The sequence below is a fragment of the Fukomys damarensis genome, unplaced genomic scaffold (assembly GCF_012274545.1).
Source record: "Fukomys damarensis isolate Sample0158 unplaced genomic scaffold, DMR_v1.0_HiC HiC_scaffold_15, whole genome shotgun sequence".
In the NCBI taxonomy this organism is placed as follows: Eukaryota; Metazoa; Chordata; class Mammalia; order Rodentia; family Bathyergidae; genus Fukomys; species Fukomys damarensis.
Window position 1 is genome coordinate 22432859 of NW_022900927.1, and position 24287 is coordinate 22457145.

General features: G+C 45.8%; 3 protein-coding genes across 9 annotated transcripts in view; 2 read left to right on the forward strand and 1 right to left on the reverse strand.

Annotated features, from left to right (window-relative positions):
• The window catches only part of Pmel (premelanosome protein), an 18336-nt gene extending 604 nt beyond the window's left edge, over positions 1-17732 (reverse strand). Inside the window, exons 1-11 of one of the 2 annotated variants that reach the window (XM_010644755.3) lie at positions 17667-17732; positions 9080-9205; positions 5884-5994; positions 5579-5725; positions 3842-3976; positions 3090-3251; positions 2127-2849; positions 923-1045; positions 660-744; positions 369-574; positions 198-285 (exon numbers count right to left, since the gene is read on the reverse strand). In XM_010644755.3, the coding sequence (XP_010643057.2) occupies positions 198-285; positions 369-574; positions 660-744; positions 923-1045; positions 2127-2849; positions 3090-3251; positions 3842-3976; positions 5579-5725; positions 5884-5994; positions 9080-9155 (1856 nt within the window). In that variant the 5' untranslated portion in view covers positions 9156-9205; positions 17667-17732. Of the gene's footprint in view, positions 1-197; positions 286-368; positions 575-659; positions 745-922; positions 1046-2126; positions 2850-3089; positions 3252-3841; positions 3977-5578; positions 5726-5883; positions 5995-9079; positions 9206-9761; positions 9831-17666 lie in introns of those variants that run through there. The other variant, XM_010644756.2, reaches the window with a different exon arrangement.
• On the forward strand, positions 9920-15708 carry Cdk2 (cyclin dependent kinase 2). Of its 6 annotated transcripts, none has more exons than XM_010644758.1 (8): positions 9920-10267; positions 10932-11009; positions 11112-11232; positions 11850-12020; positions 12781-12882; positions 13685-13828; positions 14116-14319; positions 14550-15708. In XM_010644758.1, the coding sequence occupies exons 1-8, from the start codon at positions 10152-10154 to the stop codon at positions 14667-14669; spliced, it is 1056 nt and encodes a 351-aa protein (XP_010643060.1). In that variant the 5' UTR covers positions 9920-10151; the 3' UTR covers positions 14670-15708. The 6 variants fall into 6 exon arrangements, with proteins under 6 accessions (XP_010643060.1, XP_010643061.1, XP_010643064.1 ...); XM_010644759.1 differs by having other exon boundaries at positions 14594-15708; XM_010644761.2 differs by lacking the exon at positions 9920-10267 and adding an exon at positions 10274-10492.
• The window catches only part of Rab5b (RAB5B, member RAS oncogene family), a 17122-nt gene continuing 9850 nt past the window's right edge, over positions 17016-24287 (forward strand). Inside the window, exon 1 of the mRNA XM_010644764.3 lies at positions 17016-17116. The gene's annotated coding sequence lies outside the window, so the exon portion shown is untranslated. The remainder of the gene's footprint in view (positions 17117-24287) is intronic.

Here is a 24287-nt window from a genome sequence, read left to right on the forward strand (position 1 = left end):
TTTTTTTTTTTTTTTTTTTTTTTTTGGTACCAGGGATCAAACTCAGGTCCTTGCACTTGTGAGGCAGGCGGTGGTACCGCTGAGCTAAATCCCCAGCCCTTTGCATTCTGCTTCCTCAGGAGTGGTTTTCTCCTTCCTGAGTAGGCTGTGTAGTAGTAAAAGGATTGGGAGTCTGGGCTGGACAGTGAGGCTCTCACCTGTATATCAGAGATGCAAGCACCACGGCCACCAATACCAGCAAGATGCCCACAAGCAGGGGAGCCTGCCCAAGGCCTGCTTCTTGACCTGTGAGCAGGAGCCCAGACAATGCTTTACCATCTGCTCCCTCTCTGCTAGCTCTTCATTCTACCTCTTATTCAGTGACTTACCAGGCATGATAAGCTGGGTGCTGGCCACTGCCAAGCTGTTGGCATCAGCCAAAGACACATTGAGGCAGTAGGTCCCTGAGCCACTCTTCAATACTTGGTGCAGAACCAGCTGGCAGGCTGGGCTTGGTGGCACAGGCTGGCACAGGCGCTGGGTAGGAGGCAGGCACCCAGGCGATGAAATGTCCACACAAGCTTCCTCAGGCAGCCTGAAAAGGTACGAGCTTGTCTTAGGGGATTCAGGAAGAGACGTGGTCACCCAAAGGTTATCAGGGCAACCAGCGGGATACTCACCTGCCTTGGCAGGCCACGGTCAGCTCAAATGCATCACCCTCGCTGGATGGCACAGCCTGCAAGATCTCTGCACTCTCAACACCCTCTGTGGAATCGCAAGACTGTAAGTCAGGCTTCCTCCATCAGGCTGATAGACAGGAAAGCCCTAGAGCTACAGCCCCAGTCCCAGTCCTGTGCCTTCAGAGGAGGCTCCTGTCATTTGGGCATTCCTTTTGTCCAGCACCTGTCTCCCTTCATCGGCCCCCAAAGTAGGCAAGACTCACGGATAATGTCCAGGGTAAGGGAAAAGGAACCATATCGATACAAAACACAGTCCAGCGGGACTTGGACTTGTCTCTTCACCAGTGTTAAGGTGTCTGCACCATTCAGCAGGAGGCTCGGGGACACTGGCAAGAGAGGATTGAAGACAGGTCAAGTGACAGATAACTGACTTGGAAGAAGAGGTCAAGAAGGCACTTTCCCACACTGAGCCAGAGCTACCAGATACTGGAGTTAACTGGTTAGAATCAGGCAGGATCTGGAAAATTTTTGCTTTATAGATAAGGAAACAGAGACCAGAAGGAGAAAATCACTGCTTTAGAGTCACATAGTTTGGGGGCAAAGGTTTTTTTTGTTGTGGTTGCTGTTGTTCTTTTTTGGAGGGGGCACTTTTTTGTGGTACTGTGGAATGAAGCCAGGACCTTTGTACAGAGGTATATCCCCAGCCCTTTTAAAATTTTTCATTTTTAGATACAGTCTCAGTAACTTTTCCAGTCTGGGCTCAAACTTTGTGATCCTTCTGCCTCAACCTTCCAGAGTGCTGCAATTATAGGTATGCATCATTTTTAAAAATCCCCAAATGTTTATCATCCCCCCACACTTTGCCAAGTCCTGGGCTAGACATTCAACATATTTTAACTCATTTAAGCATCATTATCTCATTCCTCCTGTTTCTCTTTGGGACAGGAATTTAATAATCAGAAATGGAAGGACTGATGTGCCAGACAGAAAGATTTTTGTGTATTTATGCTTGAAAAGAAAATGTGATATAAATATGTAAATAATTACAGTGTGTTCCCTGTGCCTCCTAGCTCTTTTCAGAGAAACAACAAACTCTCCTTATGACCTAGAAGAGTTCAGGTTCCCAAACTCCAAATCTCTTGCATGTCATTAAGAGAAACTTGAAGGTGATGGCAAATCTCAGAACTCAAAAGGCCAAGGCAGGAAGTTGCAAGTTTAAGGCCAGCCAGGGATACATAGGGAGACCCTGTCTTAAAAGAGATAGATGAGAGAGAGAGAGAGAGAGAGAGGGAGAGAGAGCAGACAGACAGTAAAGCAGGTGGACACTTTAGAGCCAGCGAGAGCTCTTAAGGAAATCACAGTGCTAAGCAAAGTCTGGGTAATATCTTGGTCCTGGGTAAGATTTTCCAAGTACAGGAGTAACAAATACCTTGCCTCCATAACTGTCATTCACACCGCCCTTCTTACCTGAAATGCCTTCTGTGGGCATGAATAGGCTGGCACCTGGATCCTCAGGCTCAAAGGTGGGTAACTCTCCAGCTGTGGTCTCTACCAACTCTGTAACTGTTGTCTGTGCAAGCGTGGTTGAAGAGGGCTCTTTACTTGACACTTCTGTCAGTGTTGTGCCAACGACCTCTGTGGTGGTCATCTCTGCCACTGTGGTGCCTATGACCTCTGAGGTTGGTGCTTGCTCAGGTGTAGTACCTGTGCCCTCTGCAGTTGGCACCTGCACAGAGGCAGTATTTATGACCCCTGTGGTTGGCACCTGCAGAGCTGTGGTTCTAGAAGGCTCTGTAGTTGGTACCTGATCAGGAGTAGTACCCACAACTCCTGCAGTAGGCCCTTGCCTAGCTGTAGTGCCGGAGGCCTCTGTAGTTGGCATGTACCCATCTGTGGTGCCTGGAAATGGGGAGGAGCCACAGGTGGTAAGAGGAATTGCAGCCTGCAGCACCACCTGTGCCGTAACTCGGCCAGACTCCAGGTAAGTGTGAGGGACAACAACTGCCCGAGATATCAGTGTGCCAGAACCATCTCCAAAGTCCCATGTGTAGGAGAGGTCAGCCCCAGCCAAATAGCCACTGGGGTCATGGAGCTGAAGAGCAAACATCAGAGGTTGATTTCTCAGGAAATGCTTGTTCCCTTCATCCAAGGCCTGCAGCTGGGACACGTTCACAGAGAAAGGCACCTGGTCTGGGGTGAGTGACAAAGTGAGACCCAGGCCTACAGCTCTCCCTTTAACAACCACACCCTCCAACCACCCAAGCTGAGTGCCTGGGCCTGCACTGGCTCTAGTCCTACGTTCCCCTGTCCAGGTCTTCTGGTCCTACCCCTTGAAGGCTTCACACCATTCCCCTTTCTTCCTTCCATTCCAGCCAAGCCTCCCACTCTCTCCTGCCCTGTGACTCGCCTTGCCCCTTCCTAAATCCTTACCGGTAATAGTGAAGGCTGAGCTGGAGTGAGCAAGGGGTACATAGCTCCGCCCTCCCCGGCGGTGGTAGACAGTCACTTCCATGGAATGTGTGCCCAGCATCGCCTGTCCTGTCCCAATGCTCAGCCTCGACACTGGGCCCCCCAGAACTTGCCAGTATTGGCCTGAGATTATTGGAAAGAGAAACAGAGAAGGGGTATCTACTGGTCAAAAGGGGCTGAGGGGCAGGATTTGAGAATACCAAAGAAGGGACATCAGGACATAATTAAAGATAATTACTTCAAAGGATGTTTGAGTGGCTATGATATGGAAAGGGGGCTGGAGGGTCCCATGGAGTAGGACTATATTTGGGGAAGAACTTCTAGAAAGACTTGTGATAGAATTTGCTAGGGCTATCATTATTATTATTATTATTATTATTAGCATGTATGAGAGCCTCCATTTTATCCCCAACACCCCAGCACTGTCCCCCCAAAATTATGTATATATTTTAAATTTAATTTTAATTTCTTTTGGTACCAGAGATTGAACTAAGGACTTTGTGCTTGCCAGGCAGGCACAGCATCACTGAGCTACATCCCCAGCCCCCCTAATTATAATAGAATTGAAGGGGATTAGGTGCTATGAAAGAAGGGGGCAGGGGAAAATAAAGATTAGGGAAATTACATAAGTGATGAGACTGTAAAAAAGATGACCAGATGGGAAACAGTAAATACAAGTATGTAGACGATAGCCAGAGAAGGGAGTCCCTCACCCCAGGTCTTCCAGACATAAACAAAGCGTCTTCTTTGAGACCAAGGGTCAGATGTGCAGGGCCCGCCATCAGGGAAGATACAAGCATCATCAGGTTCCTGGGGATATACTGGTTGTCCTCCCCACATCTGGCTCCCTGAAAGAAAGGTACAGTCACCCTCAAACCCTGACAGTCTTTTTTCTTTTCTTTTTTTTTTTTTTCTTTTTTTGTACCGGGGATCAAACTCCAGCCGTTGCACTTGGATCATTGCACTTGAGTCCTTCTGCTTGCAAGGCAGGCAGAAGAACTACTGAGCCAAATCCCCAGCCCTTGTCCCTTGTCTTGTTCTTTTCTTTCTTTCTTTTTTTCTTTTTCTTTTCTTTTTTTTTTTTTTTTTTTTTTGAGGCAGTGTCTCATTATGTAGCCCAGGCCTGCCTGCCTCAAACTCAGCAATTCTCCTGCCTCAACTTCCCAAGTGCTGGGATTACAAGTGTGTGTCACCACGTCCAGCACTCTTTGTTCTGTGTGTGTGTGTGTGTGTGTGTGTGTGTGGATTGTGGATGGAATTTAGGGCCTTTATATTGAGCTATGTCCCAACACTTTTTTTTTTTTTTTTTGGTACCAGGGATCAAACTTGGGACCCTGCGCTTTCAAGGCAGGCAGCAAAACTACTGAGCTAAATCCCAAGCGCCCAACCCTTTTTTGTTTTGTTTCTTGGCTTTTGGTTTTTTGGCACCAGGGACTGAACTCAGAATCTTGTACTTGTGTGGCAGACACAGCACCACCAAGCTAAATGCCCACCTTGCCAGCCCTTTTTTTTTTTGAGACAGGATCTCACTAAATTGCTAAATTGCCCAGGCTGGGCTCAAATTTGCAATCCTCCTGCCTCAGCTTCTCAGAGTGCTGGTATTACAGGCATACACTACCACTACCATAGCCAACTTCTTTTCTTTTTTAGACAGAGTCTTCTTACTAAGCTACCCAGGCTGGCCAGGAATTTACAGTCCTCCACCTAAGCCCTCTGGATAGCTGGAATTAAAGGAATATGCCACCATGCCTAGCTCCTGGCATTCTTTTGTATATATCAAAATTTCTAAAATAGTTCCTAAGGAATTAGAAAGGGGCTGTGGAAATATTCCCTAGCTAGAAAGTACAAGTTCCAAGGGAGGAACACACTTAGGGTAGTAGTTGGAGGTGGAGATATATGGAAACTACAATATAAGATTCACATGTGTATATTTACATAAGGAAGGTCATATATTAAAATGTTTACAGTGATTTTCCCTAACCAGTGAGATAAAAAAAATAACAGTGCCTGGGCTGGTACTATAACTCAGTGGCATAGCGCCTGCCTGGCAAGTGCAAGGTCCTGAGTTTGATCTCCGGTACTAAATAAATAAATAAATAACAGTGCCAGCTAACAAAACAGCCCTATGTTAAATACTTTACATATTATCATATTTTCATCCTTACAACAGCCCTCTAAGGAAGGTATCATCCCCATTTTACAGAATGCAATAAAGCACAAGCCTGAGGTCACATACTTGTGGCAAATTTAAATCTAGGTCTGTCCAGCTTCTAGATTCAGCTGTTTCCCAGTTTGGGGACTATAATTTTTGCTTAACTGTGTTTTCTAACTTTACAACAGTGAGTAGGTACTACATACATAATTTGTTCAAAATTTTAAAAGAAAAACAGAGCGGGTAGGCAGCATTTCCTGGGCTCACTGGGCCCTAGGAAGAGCAGAGGGGTACTTACCATTGATGACGGTGTTGTTGGCCCAGACAACCTGCCCATCCAGCAGCACCTGTTGGCTTTCGGGGAATTGCAGGACAATGGAGAAGGAGGCATTTGCACCAAGTAGTGTAGGCCCATCGTTACTGACCTTCAGGGCCACCTGGCCACCTGGAATGCAAAACTGTATGAGCTGGGATCCCTTGGCTTCCCCTCTCCATATATCTTTCCCTTCCTGTCTTTCCAAGTGGCCAGTCTTCAGCCCAGTTCCTGCTCTCCTCCCCATCCCATCCCCACCATGCCCTCTCCCAGAATGTCTGGGTTCCTACCTCTCCAGCAGTCAGGTCCCTGGACTCCTGTCCATTCTGGATACAGCTGCTTGTTCCACGCTTTAGTGAGGAGCTGCCTTGAAACACCAAACCGGTCCTGGTCTCTGGGCCCTAAAGAAATGTGCGATAAGGGTCCTGGGGTGCTCAACTAGTCCCTTTTAAGGGAATAACACTCTATTCTATGTCACCCCTCTCAGTCTCCCATTCAAATAGAAATGCATTCTAATTTTCTGAACGTCCACCATATACTAGGCACTATTCTAGGCACAAAGAGCTTAAGGAATGTATAAGCTACAGCTCTGAAGGGATTCAAAGTGAAGTATGAAAACTGAGCATGTAGCTGGGCATGGTGGCACACATCTGTAATCCCAGCACGCTGGGAGGCTGAGGCAGGAGGATCAAAAGCTCTAGCCCAGGATGGCCAATTTAGTGAGAATAAATAGGGCTGGGGATGTAGCTTAGGCTCTGGATTCAATCCTTGGTATAAACAAAAAAAATGAGCATGTACACAAATTACTATAATTCAAAGCATTGCTTAATAGGTGCCACAATGGACATACACAAAATGTAACAAAATGTCAGGGAAGGGCTGGGGATTTAGCTCAGTGGTTCTGGTGCCTTCCTTACAAGTGCAAGGTCCCGAGTTCAATCCCCAGTACCAAAAAACAAAAACAAAAACAAAAGTCAGGGAAAAGTGACAGCTGTAGCAGACTATGGGAAACTTCAGTGAAGAGTTGTCATAGTCCTAAAGTGCCAATCTAACTAGTACGAGGAGATGCATGGAGGCACAGAAGTACATGGTATGTTAGGGGAGCCTAGCATTGTGCTCAGTGCACACTGTGAAAAATGAGGCTGAGAAGATGAGTTGAAGGGTTTTTTAGTATATTTATTCATTCTTGAGACATAGTCTCACTGTGTTGTCTGCACTAGCCTTGAACTCATTATGTAGACCAGGCTGGCCTTGAACTCAAAATCCTCCTACCTCAGCCTCCCAAGTGCTAGGATTATAGGCATGCGACTACAGACCTTTTGTTTTGTTTTGTTTTTGTTTTTTGAGACAGGGTCTCACTAGGTAGTTGAGACTGACCTGGAACTCACTATGTAGCACAGGCTGGTCTTGAGCTCACAGAGATACTCCTGCCTCAGCCTCCAGGGTGCTAGGATTACAGGCATGCGCCACCATGCCCAGCCTCAGATCTTTTGTTTTAAATTGAGATATAATATAATACCACAAAATTCACCTTCAGAAGCTTTTTGAACATGATCATATTCGTATTTTAGAGATGTCATTATGGCAAGCAGTGGGGAGGACGGATTAGAAGCAGGCAGTTTGGGAGTAGGGACAGAGCAGATAAAATTCTTATAACTGAGCTCGGTGTGTTGGCACATATCTGTAACTGGGAGTCTGAGGCCAGATGATCAAAAGCTCTAGGCTAGCCTGGAGCTAGGTGTGGTGCCTCACATCTGTAATCCCAGCACTTGGTAGGCTGAGACAGGAAGAGTGCCATGAGTTCAAGCCCATCCTAGGCTATAATAGTGAGTTCAAGGCCAGCCTGGACTACATACTGAGGTCATGGCCAACCTGAATTACATAGTGAGACTTTTATCTCAAAAAAAAAAAATTATAAATGTAGTAGCTGAGTATGAGAGAAGTCAGAAAGAAAAAAGGGTATGCTGGATCTCCGCATGCCTTTATCCAGTTTCAATAAACTCTCAGCATTCGGTCATATTTGCTTTATCTTTACTGGTTGTTTATGCTTTTGGCAAATATATTTAAAAGCAAGTATCAGCTCTTGTTAACTCTCAGTTTATGTATTTGTTAAAAATATAAATATTTTCTTGCATAAACATAATGTCATTTCATACTAAAATAACTATCAAACAAACCTACTTCAGAGAAAGTTTCATTAGCACTAAGAAAAAAATGTCTTTTTTCTTTCTTCCATTTTTTGATGCTAAAAACTAAACCCAGGGCCTATGGATATGCTAAACATGCACTCTACCACGGAGTCAACCCTCAGTCTATTCTTACAGTTTTAAAATTTGGGATCCAAAATGAAAGAACAGGACTGGGGATGTAGCTCAGTGCCAAGCCCTGGATTCAACCTCCAGTACAAAAAAAAAAATAAAAAAAAAAAAAAAAAAAAAAAAAAAAAAAAAAAGAGCAGTCTTTTAAGAGCCTCAGGCGACGGGTGTAAACAGAATGTTTGCAGAAAATATTAAGGAACATAAAAAAAGTCTTGAATCTGCAGCATGAATGACGTCAGATCAAGAACTTCCTAGAGGCCTATGGGAACAGCGATCTAGAGAAGGGAATGAGGCTGGCATATGACGTCGATATTTCAGCACAGCAAAAACGATCCTCCACCCCATTTATTTTCTTTCTTACAACATGTAGCCCAGGCTGGTCTCAAACTCATGATCCTCCTGCCCCAATCTCCTAAGTGCTGGGATTATAGGCATGTGCCACCATGCCTGGCTCCTCACCTCATTTCTAATGCATTCTGGAAATTTAGGAGATTCTGCTAGGGGATTATCTAGAATTTTCTCATTGAGCATCTCAGCACTAGAGCAAGAGAAGTCATAAGATGCTCCATTTTTTTTTCCTCTTCCAACCCTCCCTCTTAAGAGCAGCACGGGACATTCCAGACCCTCTGGCCACCACTACCTCCGCCCACTCCTATCACGAGGCCCCAATCCCCCAGAGCCTTTTCATGTGATGCTCAGCTGAGACCCCCTGCCTATCTCTCCCAGTACCAGAACAGTATGTCTGGGCAGTGTTCACCCATACCCATTCCAAGGGGGAAGGTGGTGCCTCCTTATCTAACACCAGCTTCTCTTGCTCCCACTTTGAATCCCCTACTTCATATACCTGAGACATTATAAAAGAGAATCTCCCACTCATTTCACCCTTTCAGAGCTTCTGCTCCAGCTCACTGCTCTGAGGACCTCAGATTAGTGCCACAAAGACCCACTATCCTTCTGGCCAAGTAAGCAGACCAGGATCATTTTCACGCTCAATCCCAAATTTCCGTGTAGGTCAAGTGCCCATATACTACCCAAATCAAATAGGGGGAAGAAATCTGAAGTACTGATTTATCCCTTTATGAGGCGGGAAACCAGAGCTGTGTTCAATCCCTGATTCACAGATTCCGACCACACACACACACACACACACACACACACACACACTCACCTTCTGTGACCCCCAAAACCAACAAAGCATTCAGCACAGACAAGTGGAGAAGGCAACTTGTTGGCAGCAGATCCATCCTGTTCTTTCTTTCAGCAACCAAAGATGCTGGGGGTCTGGAATAAGCCCCTATATAAGAAAGGGGTACTCATTTGCATAGTCCTTCCCCTTCTCCTTCTAGGGGAGCCCTGGGAGGGGCGAAAGGACCCGAGAAAGAACTGACAAGTGATCTAAGGCACTGGAAACTCCTTCTCTATCCACTAAGCAAGGCCAGTTTCTGGCTTCACTGGGTTACATTCAACTTGACACACTCCACCGCTAGGGAAAGAGTTATCCTACAGGCAGCTACATGACACCTAACCAGCACAAGGAATTCGTCGTGGGCGAGTGCATCAATCAGTTGAATCAAACCAGGAATCTCTTTAAAAGGCAGAAACAGAACCTTTGTATATCCAAAAGCAGAGAGGGACACTATTCCTATAGGCTAAGAGTCTGAGGCACTCTCCTCTTTCTAAGGTCCAAGAAACTCTTAGGGATGAGATTCCAAGTTTTGTTTTTCAAAAGAGGCTTCCTGGCCAGGTGGAAATTAACCTCAGGTCTATACACATTTTCCTAAGGGTTTGTGAAAACGGAGTTTGAGATCAGGAAATCTCTACAGAGACACAGGTTGGAAACTCGAACCCACATCGGGAACTTGGGAAAAGGTCCTCAGCCGCCCCAGGGTGGAAGAAATTTGTCTCGCCTCTCAGAGACAAACTTGCACCCGGCAAGATTATTCGCCGCGAGAAGCGCAGGGTCGCCCCGCCCTCTGTAACGTTGACCAATCAGAAGGGCCGAGGGCGGAGTCGGGGAAACGCGGGAAGGAGGGGTGGGACGTCTGGTGGCGGTCGGGAACTGGAGGGGGGAGGCGGGAACATTGTTTTAAGTTGGACAAATTGACAAGAGCCAGACATACACTGCGTTCCATCTTGACCCAGGGCCACCGTGCTGGGCTCCGTTGGCCCCTCGGCTCGCTTTCTGCAGTGTTCCCAGGCCCCCGCTCCAGGGCCGGGCTGACCCGACTCACTAGCGCTTCATGGAGAACTTCCAAAAGGTGGAGAAGATCGGAGAGGGCACGTACGGAGTAGTGTACAAAGCCAAAAACAAGTTGACGGGAGAAGTGGTAGCGCTTAAGAAAATCCGCCTGGACACGTGAGTGGCTTCTGCAGCCGGGACTCTTAACTAGAGAGCCCCTAGATTGTTCCCCCACCCCCAACGGGCGGGTAGCCGTCCAGGGACCGGAAAGTGGCAGGGAGGGACTTCTTTGAAAGGGGGGCGGCGTAAAGGGTTTTCCTGGAGGGCGTACGGGTGGTGTTGGCAGCCATGGAAAACTTCCTTTCCATACTGAACCCGGTGGTGCCCCCAAATGTGCAAACAGTGAGACTCTGGAAAAGAAAGGAGGTCTCTGGGATGGGATATAGGACTTTCTGTGGAATGGGGGTGTGCGGGGACCACTGGAAAACTGAGCGGAGACCCAGCTCCACCCTCCCAGAATTCTCTCCCACTTTCAAGTGGCAGTTGAACCTCTCTGGCCCTCTGGGCTGTCCAGGTGCTACTCTCAATTTTTTTCTCCATTCTCTTCTCTCTGCTTCACCTTCACCGGGAGTCTTTACTTACCTACCTCAGGGAAAGAGGAAATGTTGACTTTAAGGTATCCAGAAGCCAGGTCCTAGCTGCCCAGCAATTAACTCCTTACAGCGCTCTTCCTCCTCTCGGACTTTGCAAAAGGATATGGGGTGGGGGGTTGTGGACCAATCAATATCAAAAGAGCTATTTGTAACCATATTCCCATCTCTGATTTCCCAATCTCTCCAAGTGAGACTGAGGGTGTCCCCAGCACTGCCATTCGAGAGATCTCGCTGCTTAAGGAGCTTAACCACCCCAATATTGTCAAGTAAGTAGTGTCTTGGGAGGCATTCTAATAAGATGGGTTTCATCTGTCGAGTCTAGGCATTTCTCTCCCTTATCTACATATCCTGGACCTCCTCTTCTGTAGGCTGCTGGATGTCATCCACACGGAAAATAAACTCTACCTAGTTTTTGAATTTCTGCACCAAGATCTCAAGAAGTTTATGGACGCCTCTGCTCTCACTGGCGTTCCTCTTCCTCTCATCAAGGTGACCCTTCTATCAACTCCACCTCACCATGCGCACCTTCTGGGGGGCTGGTTCTGGGGGGCTGGAGAAAGACAATTCAGACTGGATGATAATTTTGTTATTTTGGCCTCCTTCCCAGTCAGCACCCACCCTTTCTTTTGCATCTCTTTCCCTACTCATTATACTCATTAGCCCTAGGGTTGGGCTGCAGAATCAAAGTTAAAACTCTAGTGAGTCAACCTAGCTGCCTCTGGTGGGAGGTCAGATGAAACTCAGATAAATGGGATTTGAGGGCAGTTGGTAGATTCTTCCAAAAGGCCCTTCTGTCTGTTCAGTGGGGAAAATAGCCAGTGAGCCTCTGCTGTCTGTTAGTATGGGTTCTTCACTCCTGGGGCTACTTTCAATCTTGCCATAAATATTCCTTCAACATACATTTAGTGTGCTAAGCACAGGATATGGAAAACTGAATCAGACCTGGTCCTTAACCTCACTGGGCTGAAAGTCCAATGGGAAAAATAGCTTTTAAACATGTAGTTATAATCTAACATGGTGAAGAGTTTAGTGTTTAGGGGGCAAAGAGCAAACCGTAATCTGCTCATCGTGATGGAGAAACACAATCTCCCTCTCTCCTTTGTCAGAACTATCTGTTTCAGCTGCTCCAAGGCCTCGCTTTTTGCCATTCTCATCGAGTCCTGCACCGAGACCTTAAACCTCAGAATCTGCTTATCAACGCAGATGGGGCCATCAAGCTAGCAGACTTTGGGCTAGCCAGAGCCTTCGGGGTCCCTGTGCGCACTTATACCCATGAGGTATGTCCCTTTGTGCTGTTCCTTTCTGAGCATCCTGGGAAGTGTTAACAAGAGCACTCACAAAGTTGCTAAAACCATCTGACCAACAATTGTTTTCTTGGCAGATAGAAAGAATTTCTGATATCCTAAGGGTTTTAGGGTTTACACAAAATTCATGCTGTTAGACTACCTGGGTTTAGATACCAAGCCAGGACAGCTGAATGGCACACTATTAAAATTATGACCATTTGTACCGGGTGCGGTGGTGCATGCCTGTAATCCCAGTACTCTACTCTGGAGACTGAGGCAGAAGGACTGCCTCAAGTTTGAGGCCAGCCTGGGCTACATAGTGAATTCAGGGCCAATGTTAAGTACAAAGTGAGACCCTGTCTCAAAAAACAAATAAAAAATTATGACCATTTTATGGAGCATGGTACAGGTCTATAATATCAGCACTCAGAGGCTGAAGTAGGAGAATGGCAAGTTCAAAGCCAGCCTGGACAACTTAGTGAGACCCTATCTCAGAAAAAAAAAGAAAATTATGACCATTTATCTTACATTTCCCAGAAAGATCTCAAATTGGGGGTTCAGAAAATATAGTCCCTAGAGCCATGAACTAGGTTAATTCTGGGCCAACAAGTTGGGGAAATTTTCTTAGGGGAAATAGGAGGGAGAAAAAGAAACTGCTCAAGAGGCTGAGAGAGTTTTTTTTGAGGAGCTGAGACGTAGCAATGTCCATGTCCTTTAAACTACCTCTCTACTTTCTATTCTTGTTGCATAGGTGGTGACCCTGTGGTACCGAGCCCCTGAAATCCTTTTGGGCTGCAAATACTACTCCACAGCTGTGGACATCTGGAGCCTGGGCTGTATCTTTGCTGAAATGGTATGGAGGCTCGCCCAAGCCCTCTTCTCCCCACATCCAAGAACAACAGAATTCTTTCTTGGCCCAGAACCACAGCCCATCTTTTTCCTCAGGGTTCTCTAAAGTGGCACCAGGAGGGGATGGTGGTGATAGGATAGTTACCCCTGAACATCAACCATAATGTTAGAATGCCTTCAAATACCATAGACTGTCTCTAGTATACATCTCTTATCCCTGAAATGAACTAAATCATTCCTATAATTATTCAGCTATTTTAGTTTTAGTGTGCACGTATTTGGAAGACTGAGTTCCATTTAGTGCCTCCTTCATTTGACCTGGAGACCTTGTAGGATGCCAGGGATGTAGTGAAGCCAACTGGGTTCACTTATCCACACCATTTATTTGTTTGTTTGTTTGGTCATGGGGACCGAACTCAGGACCTTGGGCTTGCTTGCGAGGCAGGTGGCAGAACCGCTGAGCCTAAATCCCCAGCCCTCCACACCCTTTTTTTTAAACTATAGGCTTAGATGTCCCCTCTCAACCTCTGGCTTTTCAGATTGAAGGATCCTTGAGGCCTGGCCTTGTGTAACAGCTCCCATCCCCTTTAATACAACAATGGAGCAGGCTAAGGCATCACATCAAATCATCAATATGTTTAACGGTCCTTTATCTGGGTTGTAACCGAGGGCTTAGAGACCATTAATAAATGTGTGTGTGTGTATATATATATATAATATATATATATTATGTGAATTTATCCCCAGTACACTACCTTCCAATTGCCCATATTCCTCTCTCAATTCATCAACAAATATTTGTTAAGTACCTAGTGTGTACCCAGCACCATGCTAAGTGCTGTGGGGAACACAGAAGAAATGGAAGACACAGTCTCTGCCCGCTGTGCTCCTATCTAGAAGTGGCTGCATCACAAGGAGGGGGGATGACCCCAGTGTCTACCCCACATCCCGTGAGTGGCTTGGGATCAGTGGCACCCCCAAACATTCACCCCCTCCCAGCCCCACCCAGCCTTGGGGATCTGCAAAGCCTTCATGGGGGAAGGAAGGCGGGGATAACGAGAGAGATAAGGGACTTCATTGTCTCAGGCTCTGTGTGACCGACCCCATGAAAGGCCCAGGGAGGGGAGTCATGGGGCCCTGCTGATCTTCCACTGCCTGTGGGAACCTCCTTTGTGTAGGGAACATTTTTGATTTACGTCAGTGTGGGTCTTGCCTTTTCCTCTTTCCCCATTTTCAGGTGACCCGCCGTGCCCTATTCCCTGGAGATTCTGAGATTGACCAACTCTTCCGGATCTTTCGAACTCTAGGGACCCCAGATGAGGTAGTTTGGCCAGGAGTTACTTCTATGCCTGATTATAAGCCAAGCTTCCCCAAGTGGGTCCGGCAAGATTTTAGCAAAGTTGTGCCTCCCCTGGATGAAGATGGACGGAGCTTGTTATCGGTAAGGGTGGGGAGTGGGCACCTGTTAACGCTCATTCATTGCCCCAGGGAAGGGCTTTTCCAGGATGAAGCAAAGCTGAGACCTTAAATTCTGGGTCCCAGCCACCTTTCTCTAGTCCGTACTTCTCTCCCTGTTAGCACTCTGGTTCAGATGTGGGAGGAGGGAAATGAGAACTGGGTTAAAAGGAGTTCTGTTTTCCTGATTTCTGAGAACACCTGCTGTCCATTTAGTCCACCCTTGTGTCGCTGAAGATATCATACATCTCTTCCTCCAGCAAATGCTGCACTACGACCCCAATAAGCGAATTTCGGCAAAAGCAGCTCTGGCTCACCCATTCTTCCAGGATGTGACCAAGACAGTACCCCACCTTCGACTCTGATGTCCTTGCCAAGCCTTCGCCTCCACTGTGGGTTTGACCTGGCTTGGCTCTGAGTGATTTGGACTCAGGCAGGCTCTCTGATAATTTCTGGGTGCCTTAACACTTGCCTTCCCTTTTTGTCCAGCCAGCTCTGGGGATCCAGGGATGGAGAGGAAGAACAGGTGAAAATGAGAGGAAATTTCAGTATTACATGCACTTAACTCAGCTTTACTACCCTCTCCCCCCGCCTCTTTGCTGAGGAGCGGTGGGATTCAAAACAAAACTGACCCCTCCAATCCCACTTCTCATCCCAATCTCCGAATGCCCTATAATTATTTCCTGTATTTTAGATGAGAGAGACCCCAAGTCTTCTGCTGCCACTGTTTTTTGTAAAGGCCAACTTACAACAGGGGGTTAAACTAGAACTTTGGAGAAACAAGCCAAAAAATAAAAGGGGAAGGGTCTGTTTTTAAAGAGTTAGGTTAAAAATAGATCCAATCACTTAGCCAAGTTTTTGTATTTCATCTCACCTACATGACTGGGAGACTCGAGATGCAGCTTCAGAAGGGAGGCCCAAGAAATGATTGCCCACAGTCCTTTCGTTCCTGCTTTGGGTAAATAAGAGTTAAGGAGGCCCAAGAGACAGGGGTTGCGCTTGGGTCAGATCTGTTGCTTCTCCGTGGCCTTATGAGGCAGGTGAGAGATGTTCAAATTTTTCTCTTCCTTTTAGGATTTTTAATTGTTCAGTTGCCAGTTGCCTCCTATCTTCCTTTGAAAGCTACCCCTCACCCTAGGGGAGTGGAAGCTAAGGTTTAGACACATTTTGAGAGTGCTGACACTCTTCAGGGCTGTAATGCAGTGGGGGCATTGGGAAAAAAATATTTCTTTAAAAGAAGGATGAACAATTATATTTATATATCAGGTTATAGTCTTTTTCTGTCAAAGTGGCTGGATTTATTGTTGTGCACCTTGGGGTATTGTAATTCAATTTTTTTTTTTTTTTAGTTCGTTTTATGATTTTTGTCTCTTTTCCCACCTCTTGTCCTTGAGTGCTTTCTATTAACATTATTTGTAATTTAGTTTGTAATTCATTAAAAAACAATATTCCTAGTTGTATAGTTTATCTCTCTTTCCTCTTTATCATTTACTGAAAGAATGGTGCGGGAGACACTAAATGTGAATATGTGCTCATTGATTTCAGGCCCCTCAGTCTCTGTGCGGGGCTCCCCTCCCATCCCGTTTTGGCCTCTATAATGCAGCTGCAGTTGGGACGCTGCTGAGGATGAGCAAAGTGGCTGTTACTGTCCCCGTTTTACAGCACGGGGCGGGGGGGCTGCAGCCTCTGTATTTTCTGCTTCAGTTTACCCGAAACCAGCAAATCGCCTGCCTTCCCACCCTCCACCTTAGAGCTGTGCTTCCAGAATTTCAATGTTAGGAAGGTCTAACAGTGAGATGGGTGGAAGCGGACTTCAGGGGAATTGGCAGTAAGCTCGTGTTTTTCCTTTTTGTTGTGTATCACAAACATCAATTTTCCAAAGATCCTTTTCACATTTACGTACGATTCCAAAAATATCAGCCCGTCTGAAAAATAATGAAAGGGGCTAAACATCTTTAAGCTGGTGCTTTGGGGGGGGCAGGGGGGGGAGGTACCGGGGATCGAACTCGTGTCCTTGCGCTTGCGAAAAGCTACTACTCTTCGTAGGTGCCATTATCTACGCTAAGTACATCTCAGACCGCCTACCGGCCATCCCCAAAACTCTAGTCCTCAAGCCCCACTAAAAGAAGGAAGTATCGACGTGAGGGTTATTTAGATTCTCGGGCCCGAAGTCCCTCACGCCCGCGAATTGGTCATAGAAGGCGGGACACTGGAATCGGGCCCCGCCAAATCCAGGGGGAGGGGCGAAGGTCAGTAGCGGCTCCCTCAAGGCTTCTTTCCACCTCGCCTTGCCTGCCACTCAAGTCCCAAATTTTCTCAGTATTGGTTAAAGTTTCACTTTGACCCGCCTTCATCACTCACCCGATTAGATGTTTATGGTTCAAAAGGCGGGGTCATGGGGTGTCGAGATGTTATTAGTTGATACATTTGTCAGTCAGTACTGTGCAGCCCTGTGCCTCCTGAGGCTTGCTTTTGAATGGCTTCTTACCTAGTCCGTCTTCAAGGCTTCTCTCTCTCTATTGGCTTAGAACTCCGCCTGTTCTGGCCCTCGCTCATACTCGTTGGTGACAGCTACCAAAGAGGCCCGCCTTTCTCCAGAGGATTGGTGGATGAGTCCCATATGGCCCACCCCCGACAGTAGGCGAGCCATCGTACTATTGGCCGGAGCCCTGGCTCCAGAACACGGAGGAGGCGGAGGAGGAGGGGCTGGAGGGTTTGGTTGAGCTGCAGCTGTTTGTCTGTTCGACACAGGCTTGGGCCCGACGGGGGAGACGGAGCCTCAGGTACCGAGCTGATGGAACCGAAAAGGGCAGAGGCAGAAGCGCCAGGGAGATGAAAGAGACCTGGCTTGAGAGCGGAGTCGAGTCCGGGCCAAGGCGAGGGATTAGAGTGGCCCACTGGAGAGGGGAGCAGTGGGCCGGGCCCGGCAGGCCTAATGGGGGCGCTGAGGAGGGATCGGGCGGGCTTGGGATCCTGAAGTTGGGGAGGTGGCCGGATCCCGGTGGCGGTCGCGTCGAGGGCCGGGTGCGGGAGGCCCCGATCCCGTGCGAGGGCAGGGCCAGGCCTCGGTGCCCATTAGCAGCCCTGAGAAGGAGGAGCTGGGAAAGGGACGGGGCCCGCTGGCCGGGAGGTGAGGAGGGGTTAGCCCGGGCCGGGTCGCTGCAGAGGTGCTGCTCGGAGAGGGCGGCCTGGGACGCGTCTCAGCGCGGGGAGAGGCAGTATTTTAGGGAAAGTAACCATTGTAAAGAGAACCGAGCGTTCTCTTGTGTTGGGCAGAGAAGGAATTGGGTTTAGTGGGGGAGAACTGAGGCCAGGGGAGAAGGCATTACTTACGATGATGTAGAAGACTGAGGCAGTTAAATGGAAGCAGGGCCTGGAGTGGATTATGGGAGCCCCTGGACATGCTGAAGGGTGGGCTGGAGGCTCTGGGTCTTGGGAGTACTCACTGTTTTGTGCCTTTCGTGTTTAGGTGTGGTAATTTGAAGTTTTTTGGTACTGCCAGATAGGGGAGGGAGACAAAAGTAGATTTTTTCATAACTGTTCGCTGCTCCAGAGTCGGCCCCTACACTTTCTCTTGGCCTACTAGTTAGTCTAGACTGCAGTCTTGTTTCTTAATGTCTCCTGTCCTCCGTAAGAATTAAGACATTAGATCGGGGGGATATTTTGTCTGCTTCACTTAATAATGTGGTCTATAGTGAATTCTAACTATATCACTTACCTGGATGTGGGGAATTACTTCATTATCTGCATGGAGTGGGGCTTAGAGATTCTCAGCCATCGCATATCTTTTGACCATAGTTGACAAAACTTCTCAGATTTAGACTTGGGTGTTTCCCAGGCAGGTAATAGAGTTAAACCAGGCCTGGAACTGTAAGGTGATATCACTGAGGAAGGGATTTGGGGAAGAGTAAGAAATTCCATTGCAGAAAACTGGCATCACCCCTGTTCTTTGTCAGTTTCTTCAGGAGCCTAGGTGTCTGTGTGATTAGAGTGGGTCAAATGGTAAAGTATTTGGGGAAGAGGGATGTGTACAAAAAAAGATTATTGAGGAAGAGAGGTGGAGTCCCCTCCACTCCATGTATTTTTAATGGCCTGCTGACTTCGGAGTTTCCCATAGATTGGAACCTATTGGATTTTCCCTTAGGGTTTTTCCTCCTTTTCTCTTCTATACCAGTATGTTTTATTATTACACTTCTTATTTACAGAAGTAATATGCACATATTTTAAAATATATAAGCTATATAAAAATGTAACTCTTCCATACCATACCTCATACCTTTTATTTAAGAAAGTCAGAGATTAGTGACAACAGATCAGACTTAGCTTTGTTTTGAGGGATGTGCCACCAAAGACAATTCTGTTTTAATATTCTCACCAAATTCTGGCCTCATTCCACATTGTCCCTTCTAGGATGATACTCTGTTGTTTATTGTGTTCTTTTCGCATTCAGTTTTATCTTCTATCAAATTCAGACAAGCAGAGGGTTGTGTTCTGGGTTATCACTGGCCTTCTTCAACACACACAAACACCGGTTATGCACAGAGTACTCTAGAAAATGCCCAGATTTTAAAAAGGGAATGCCAAAATAGGTAGACAAAATTTTATGGGCAGGAAGAAAAACGTATGAATTGTTTTGTGTGAGACAATTATTGGCATCTCTTCCGAAGGAGTTTGATAACTCCTCTCTTCTGGTTCATGGTCCCTGCATGTTCACAATATTTGACTGTCCCTTATCTCAGAAGATAGTGATGATTCCCTAAGAGACCTTCATATCTGTCTCTGTAATGACCTGAGAGGCTCTCAAGTTTCTCTGGATTTGAAATTGGTTTTCTTCTAAATCTCAGAGTTAGACTACAACTGCAACATTTCATACTACTACTTGATTAGTTAAATTTGACTTTACTGACTTTAGAAGCCTTCTAATATGCCCAACCTTTGTATCATGCCCAGTAGAAACCTTAATTGTTGCCCCCCAAGGACTCACTTGCAAAGCCAGTCCTAGAGGAAAGTCTGTGTGTGTGTGTGTGTGTGTGTGTGTGTGTATTTATCCTTACTAGTCTTTACCATTTTCTAAACCATGGTTTTATCCTGTCCTTTTCTTCTGTATATCCCTTTGTGTTTTTTTGTCTTTCTCTTAATCAAAACTTACTTTCAGGGAATAGTGTGTAGTTTAGTGATAGAGCTCATGCTTAAGCATTTGTGAGGCCCTAGATTGAATCCCCAGCATCCAAAAAGAAAAGGAGCTGGAATTGTTCCAATTTAAGATGTAAATAATGTACAGGTCTTAAAATATTAATTTTTCCAAGGGCTTTGCATTTTAAGAAGGAGCTAATGAATGGAATTACCAATATAGAATTTCAAACATAGATCTGGAGTTGCAAAAATGCACTTGGAGAAGGGGGTTCTTCCATTGCCTTTGAAATCATAGCTTATGTATCTTCTCTTACTTTGCCAAGAACCAAGAATCGCTCTTCTGTAGTTTGCTTGTTTATTTGCATTGATGAATATGAATTTGAATTCTGAGAGAGAGGCATAGGGTAGTAGAAGCAAGTACATAGCCCAGTCCTTAATCCTAAAGCAATTCAGATTGGAAAATAACCAAAGCAAAAGACAAGTTAAAGAAATGCACCTGCCCTATTTCAGAAGGGCTACCATAAAATCCTACACATTATACTCCTATTCCTAAGAGTGTTTTAGAAAAGATTTTAACTATTGATTGAACAGTAACTGAACTGAATAAGGAGCAACCTAGCTAAGCAAAGTGTTCAAATTTCTGAGCCAGGTTATAGTTTCAGGTTAGGGATAGTAAGTATCTTTTCAGAGTGTCTCCTGGCTCTGGTGATATGATTTTTTTTTTTTTTAACTTTTTTCTCAAATTCAGGAATTAATAGTGAGATAATGATAAAGAGCTTTTAAACTAATTGACATAAACTGAAAATTCAAAGAACTTTGTTGTTTTTAGCAACATGTCTTCAAGTTAGGATGGAAGGTCCGAATAAGTGGTGTGATTAGGCCATCTGAGGCATAATAACGGGTGACAGGAAAAGCAGTTAGCCCATGTGAGTTACAACAATTCTCTGTGGGCTGGGTCCCAAGCAGACCTTCCAAGAGAGACCACAAAGGGCCCAGGGAAAGAATTGATTCTCTGAAGCCTGTTACAAACATTCCCAAATGGATCTCAGTAGATCTGTCCAGATGGCACAGGAAGTGAGACATTGACTAAGGCAGGGAAGCAGGCTTACTTTGGCCCTAGTGAATTTAGGGAACATTTAATGAACACCTACTTAAGACCAGGCATTGTGCCCTGCTCTGAAGATTTATGATGACATCAAAAATAGTCCCACTTTTTGAGGTCAAAATTTAACATAACACATGGACACAGCTAACTTCCGTGTAAAGGGTGATAGAACTAGTCTTAGCAGGGTGTGATGGCACAAGCCTAGAATCCCAGCACTTTGGGAGGCTGAAGCAGGAAGAGGATCACATGTGCAAGCCCATGCTAGTGACTTCTCTGACTCAAAAATAAAGGGCCAGGGATGTAGCTCAGTGTGAAGGCCCTGGGTTCAATCCCTAGTACTGTGTACCCCACCCCCATCTGAACCCTGGAAGCAGTGACAAATTTTGTTAGGGTGACAGGACAGTTTCACAGAGAAGGTGACATTTGTGCTTGGCACTATCAGAAACATTAGGATTTTGCTAGGCAGACAAGGTAGAGAAGGGCATTCTAGTCTTTCCTAGGTCAATAATAGGGAATTTACACTTGCATGCTGATAAGAGATAAGTATGCTTTTGCCTCTCGGAGAAATATAAGGGAGAGGGTGGGGGGTGTGGGACTCATTTAAGCCAATGACTCAGTAGATAACACTGGATCAACACAGTGAAAGAGCCAAGAGTACAACTCTGACTTCAGGTTTTGGTTATTTGGTTCTAAACAAAGTTGGAGGGGAGTTGAAGGTATTTTTTGACTTCTGTCTTCTTTTCCCTTCTTAGTAAATAACTCTTCAGTCCCAAGGCCCACCAAATCCTGCAAAGTTACCACTTCTTTCTCTACTGCCTCCCACTGAAATGCTTCTGTCTGTCCTGGCAGGGATTTGTCTACTAGAAAGCAGTGGTGAATTCATCCTTGTCCTGGAATTTGGGACTAGATCCCAGTTCTCAGGGAAGGTTTGGAGCTCCCTAACTTGTTTTTAGCCCCCATGGCAATACTTACCTAAGCCGAATAGAAGTAGAAACTCTATCCAGTCTAAGCTCCTGTTCCTGTCCTAATGCTCTCTTCTTAAAAAGTATAAGTGGTATAAAACAGACAGGAGCACCTGAGTAGGAGTCCTGCATTTGCTCCTTAGCAGCTGTGTGATAGCTGGTTGTATTTAACACCTGGCAAATTGACTAATTTATGTGCCTCAGTTTCCTTTCTTATAAAATACAAAAACCGTACTTGATGACCTATAAATTGGCTATTTGTCTGGCTGACTGACCTTACAGGGTTGATATTTAGGACTGGACTACACTGCAGTGGCTACATGCCAGGATCTCAAATCTGTTGATAGGTGATGAACCACTAGAGGCTTGACAGAGATTTGGTTTTACCTTTTTTTTCCCCCCAGTCTTGGGGATCAGACTCAAGACCTTGCCCTTGCCAGGCAGGAGCAGTACCACAGAGCTACATCCCTGACCAGATATAGATGTGGTTTAAAGACTCAAAGCTAGCAGGTAGAAGGGAGCCAAAGGAAAGGAATCTTACTCTAACTGGGATTGGTAGGTCAAGGAACATTTTTTGTTACGCCTGCTTCCCAGTGCTACTTGGAGAACAGCCCCATGCTAAACAACATCCTCCATCTCTGCCCTTCCCTCAGTAGACTAACTCATGGTCAGGCCTCAGTTAATGGGTCATTTGATAAGTCATTCTTGTGGAGCTACACATCTGATGGGAGGCAAATCTAATTTCTTATCTGAGCCAAAAGGATAGAAGGGAAGAATAACTTACCTTTTGGCCTCAAGTTTAAAGGTAATAACCATCACACTGTTTGAACTAGTTTGCTTTAGTTTATTTATTTTGTGCCCCCCCCCCGTTTTTTGTTTTTTTGAGACAGGGTCTCACTATGTAGTTGAGACTGACCTGGAACTCACTATGTAGCCCAGGCTGTTCTTGAACTCCCAGTGGTCCTCCTGCCTCAGCCTCCCGAGTGCTGGGATTATAGGCACGCGCCGCCACACCCTGCTTTTGCCCTTTTTTTTGAGACAGGGTCTCACTAGGTAGTTCAGCCTGGCCTTGAACTCAGTGATCCTGTGGCCTCAGCCTCCCAAGTATTTTTTGTCTTTGAATGGATCATTTGCCCAATGTCAACTCTTTTAAACGCACACGCACATGCACACGCACAGGATTGGTTTGATTTGGGTGGTTTTATTTTGTTTGGTACTGGGGGATTGAACTTGGTTCCTTGTGCTTGAGAGAGGCAGACAGCGGAACCACTGAGCTAAATCCCAGCCCTTATTTTTCTTTTCTAGCCCTTGTTTTTCTTTTTTGAAACAGTGTCTCACTATGTACTTTAAGCTGCTTTTGAACTCAGTGTATAATCCAGGCTGGCCTCAAACTCATGACACTCCTGCCTCAACCTCCCAAGTGCTGGAAATATAGGTATTGCCCAGCTATCAGTTGAATCATTTATATTTTATCTATATCTATATATATAGCTTCACTTCTGGTATTTTGAGAATCTAGCTTTTTTATATTAAAAGATTATACCTTTGGGGCTGAAACTTAGTAGTAGAGCACTTGCCTACCATGTGTGAGGTCCTGGGTTCAATTCCTAGCACCACAAAAAATGAAAATGAAAAAAAATGACACACTTATAAACATGTTGAGGTTAAATATCAGAGTTTATGTCAATTTTTGAGGTTACATATTGGGGTGGATAGTCTTTTCTAAACAAGTATTTACTAATCTCTGACAATCCAGTATTGCTTGGTAACAAGAAAGTTTGCTGGCACCTTCTGGGGGTTAGTAATAACCCAAGTGTGCCTGTGAGTGTTTCCTATTTCCACACTCCTCCTAGCCTCCATCCGTTTCCCAGGTTTGGCATTAAGTGTCCAGCCATGAAAATTCAGTTAGTCACCACCTGCCTCACAAGCACAAGGTCCTGAGTTTGATCCCTGGTACCAAAAAAAGAAGAAGGGCCGCGGATTTAGCTCAGCGGTTCAGTGGCCTGCCTCGCAAGCACAAGGACCTGAGTTCGATCCCTGGTACCACAAAAAAGAAGAAGAAGAAAATTCAGTCATTCTAACTTTTTTGGGGGGACACAGTCTCACTATGTAGAGACTGACCTGGAACTCACTATGTAGCCCAGGCTGGCCTCGAACTCACAGCGATCCTCCTTCCTCAGCCCCGAGTGCTGGGATTACAGGCATGCACCACGACGCCCAGCTTTTCATTCTAATTCATATTATAGAACAGTAACATTGAGGTTAACTGTCCCTTGGATCACATACTTTGAAATAGATAAAGATATGGGAAAATAAATTGAAAAACTAAGATGGGTGTGACATGTCTATAATCTCAGCCCTCCAGGAGGCTGAGGCAGTAAGATCACCACAGGTTGGAGACCAGCCTGGGCTACATATCCAGACTCTGTCTCAAAAAAAAATAACTTTTCTAGTTTTATGTTGTTTTGTTTTGTTTTCGGTGGGGGGAAGGTTGATAGTACTCGGGTTTGAACCTAAGATCTTTGCACTGAGATACAGCCCTGCCCCTTTTAAAATTTTTTATTTTGAGACTGTCTTACTAAACTGCCCAGGTTGGGCCTGAGCTTTCAGTCTTCCTGCCTCAGCTTCTCAGAGTGCAGGGATTACAGGCATGCACCACTGCACCAGGCTAAAAATAACCACTATTAATAGGCAAGTGTGTGTCCTTGTAGATTGCTTTCTGCACAGTTTTGTTTTACAGAAATAGGATGAAAC

Coding starts and splice junctions, on each gene's coding strand:
- Cdk2 (XM_010644758.1), top strand. CDS start 10,152: ATGGAGAACTTCCAAAAGGTGGAGAAGATCGGAGAGGGCACGTACGGA. Junction 10,268..10,931: donor AAGAAAATCCGCCTGGACAC/GTGAGTGGCTTC, acceptor AATCTCTCCAAG/TGAGACTGAGGGTGTCCCCA. Junction 13,829..14,115: donor CAGTGTCTACCCCACATCCC/GTGAGTGGCTTG, acceptor CCCCATTTTCAG/GTGACCCGCCGTGCCCTATT.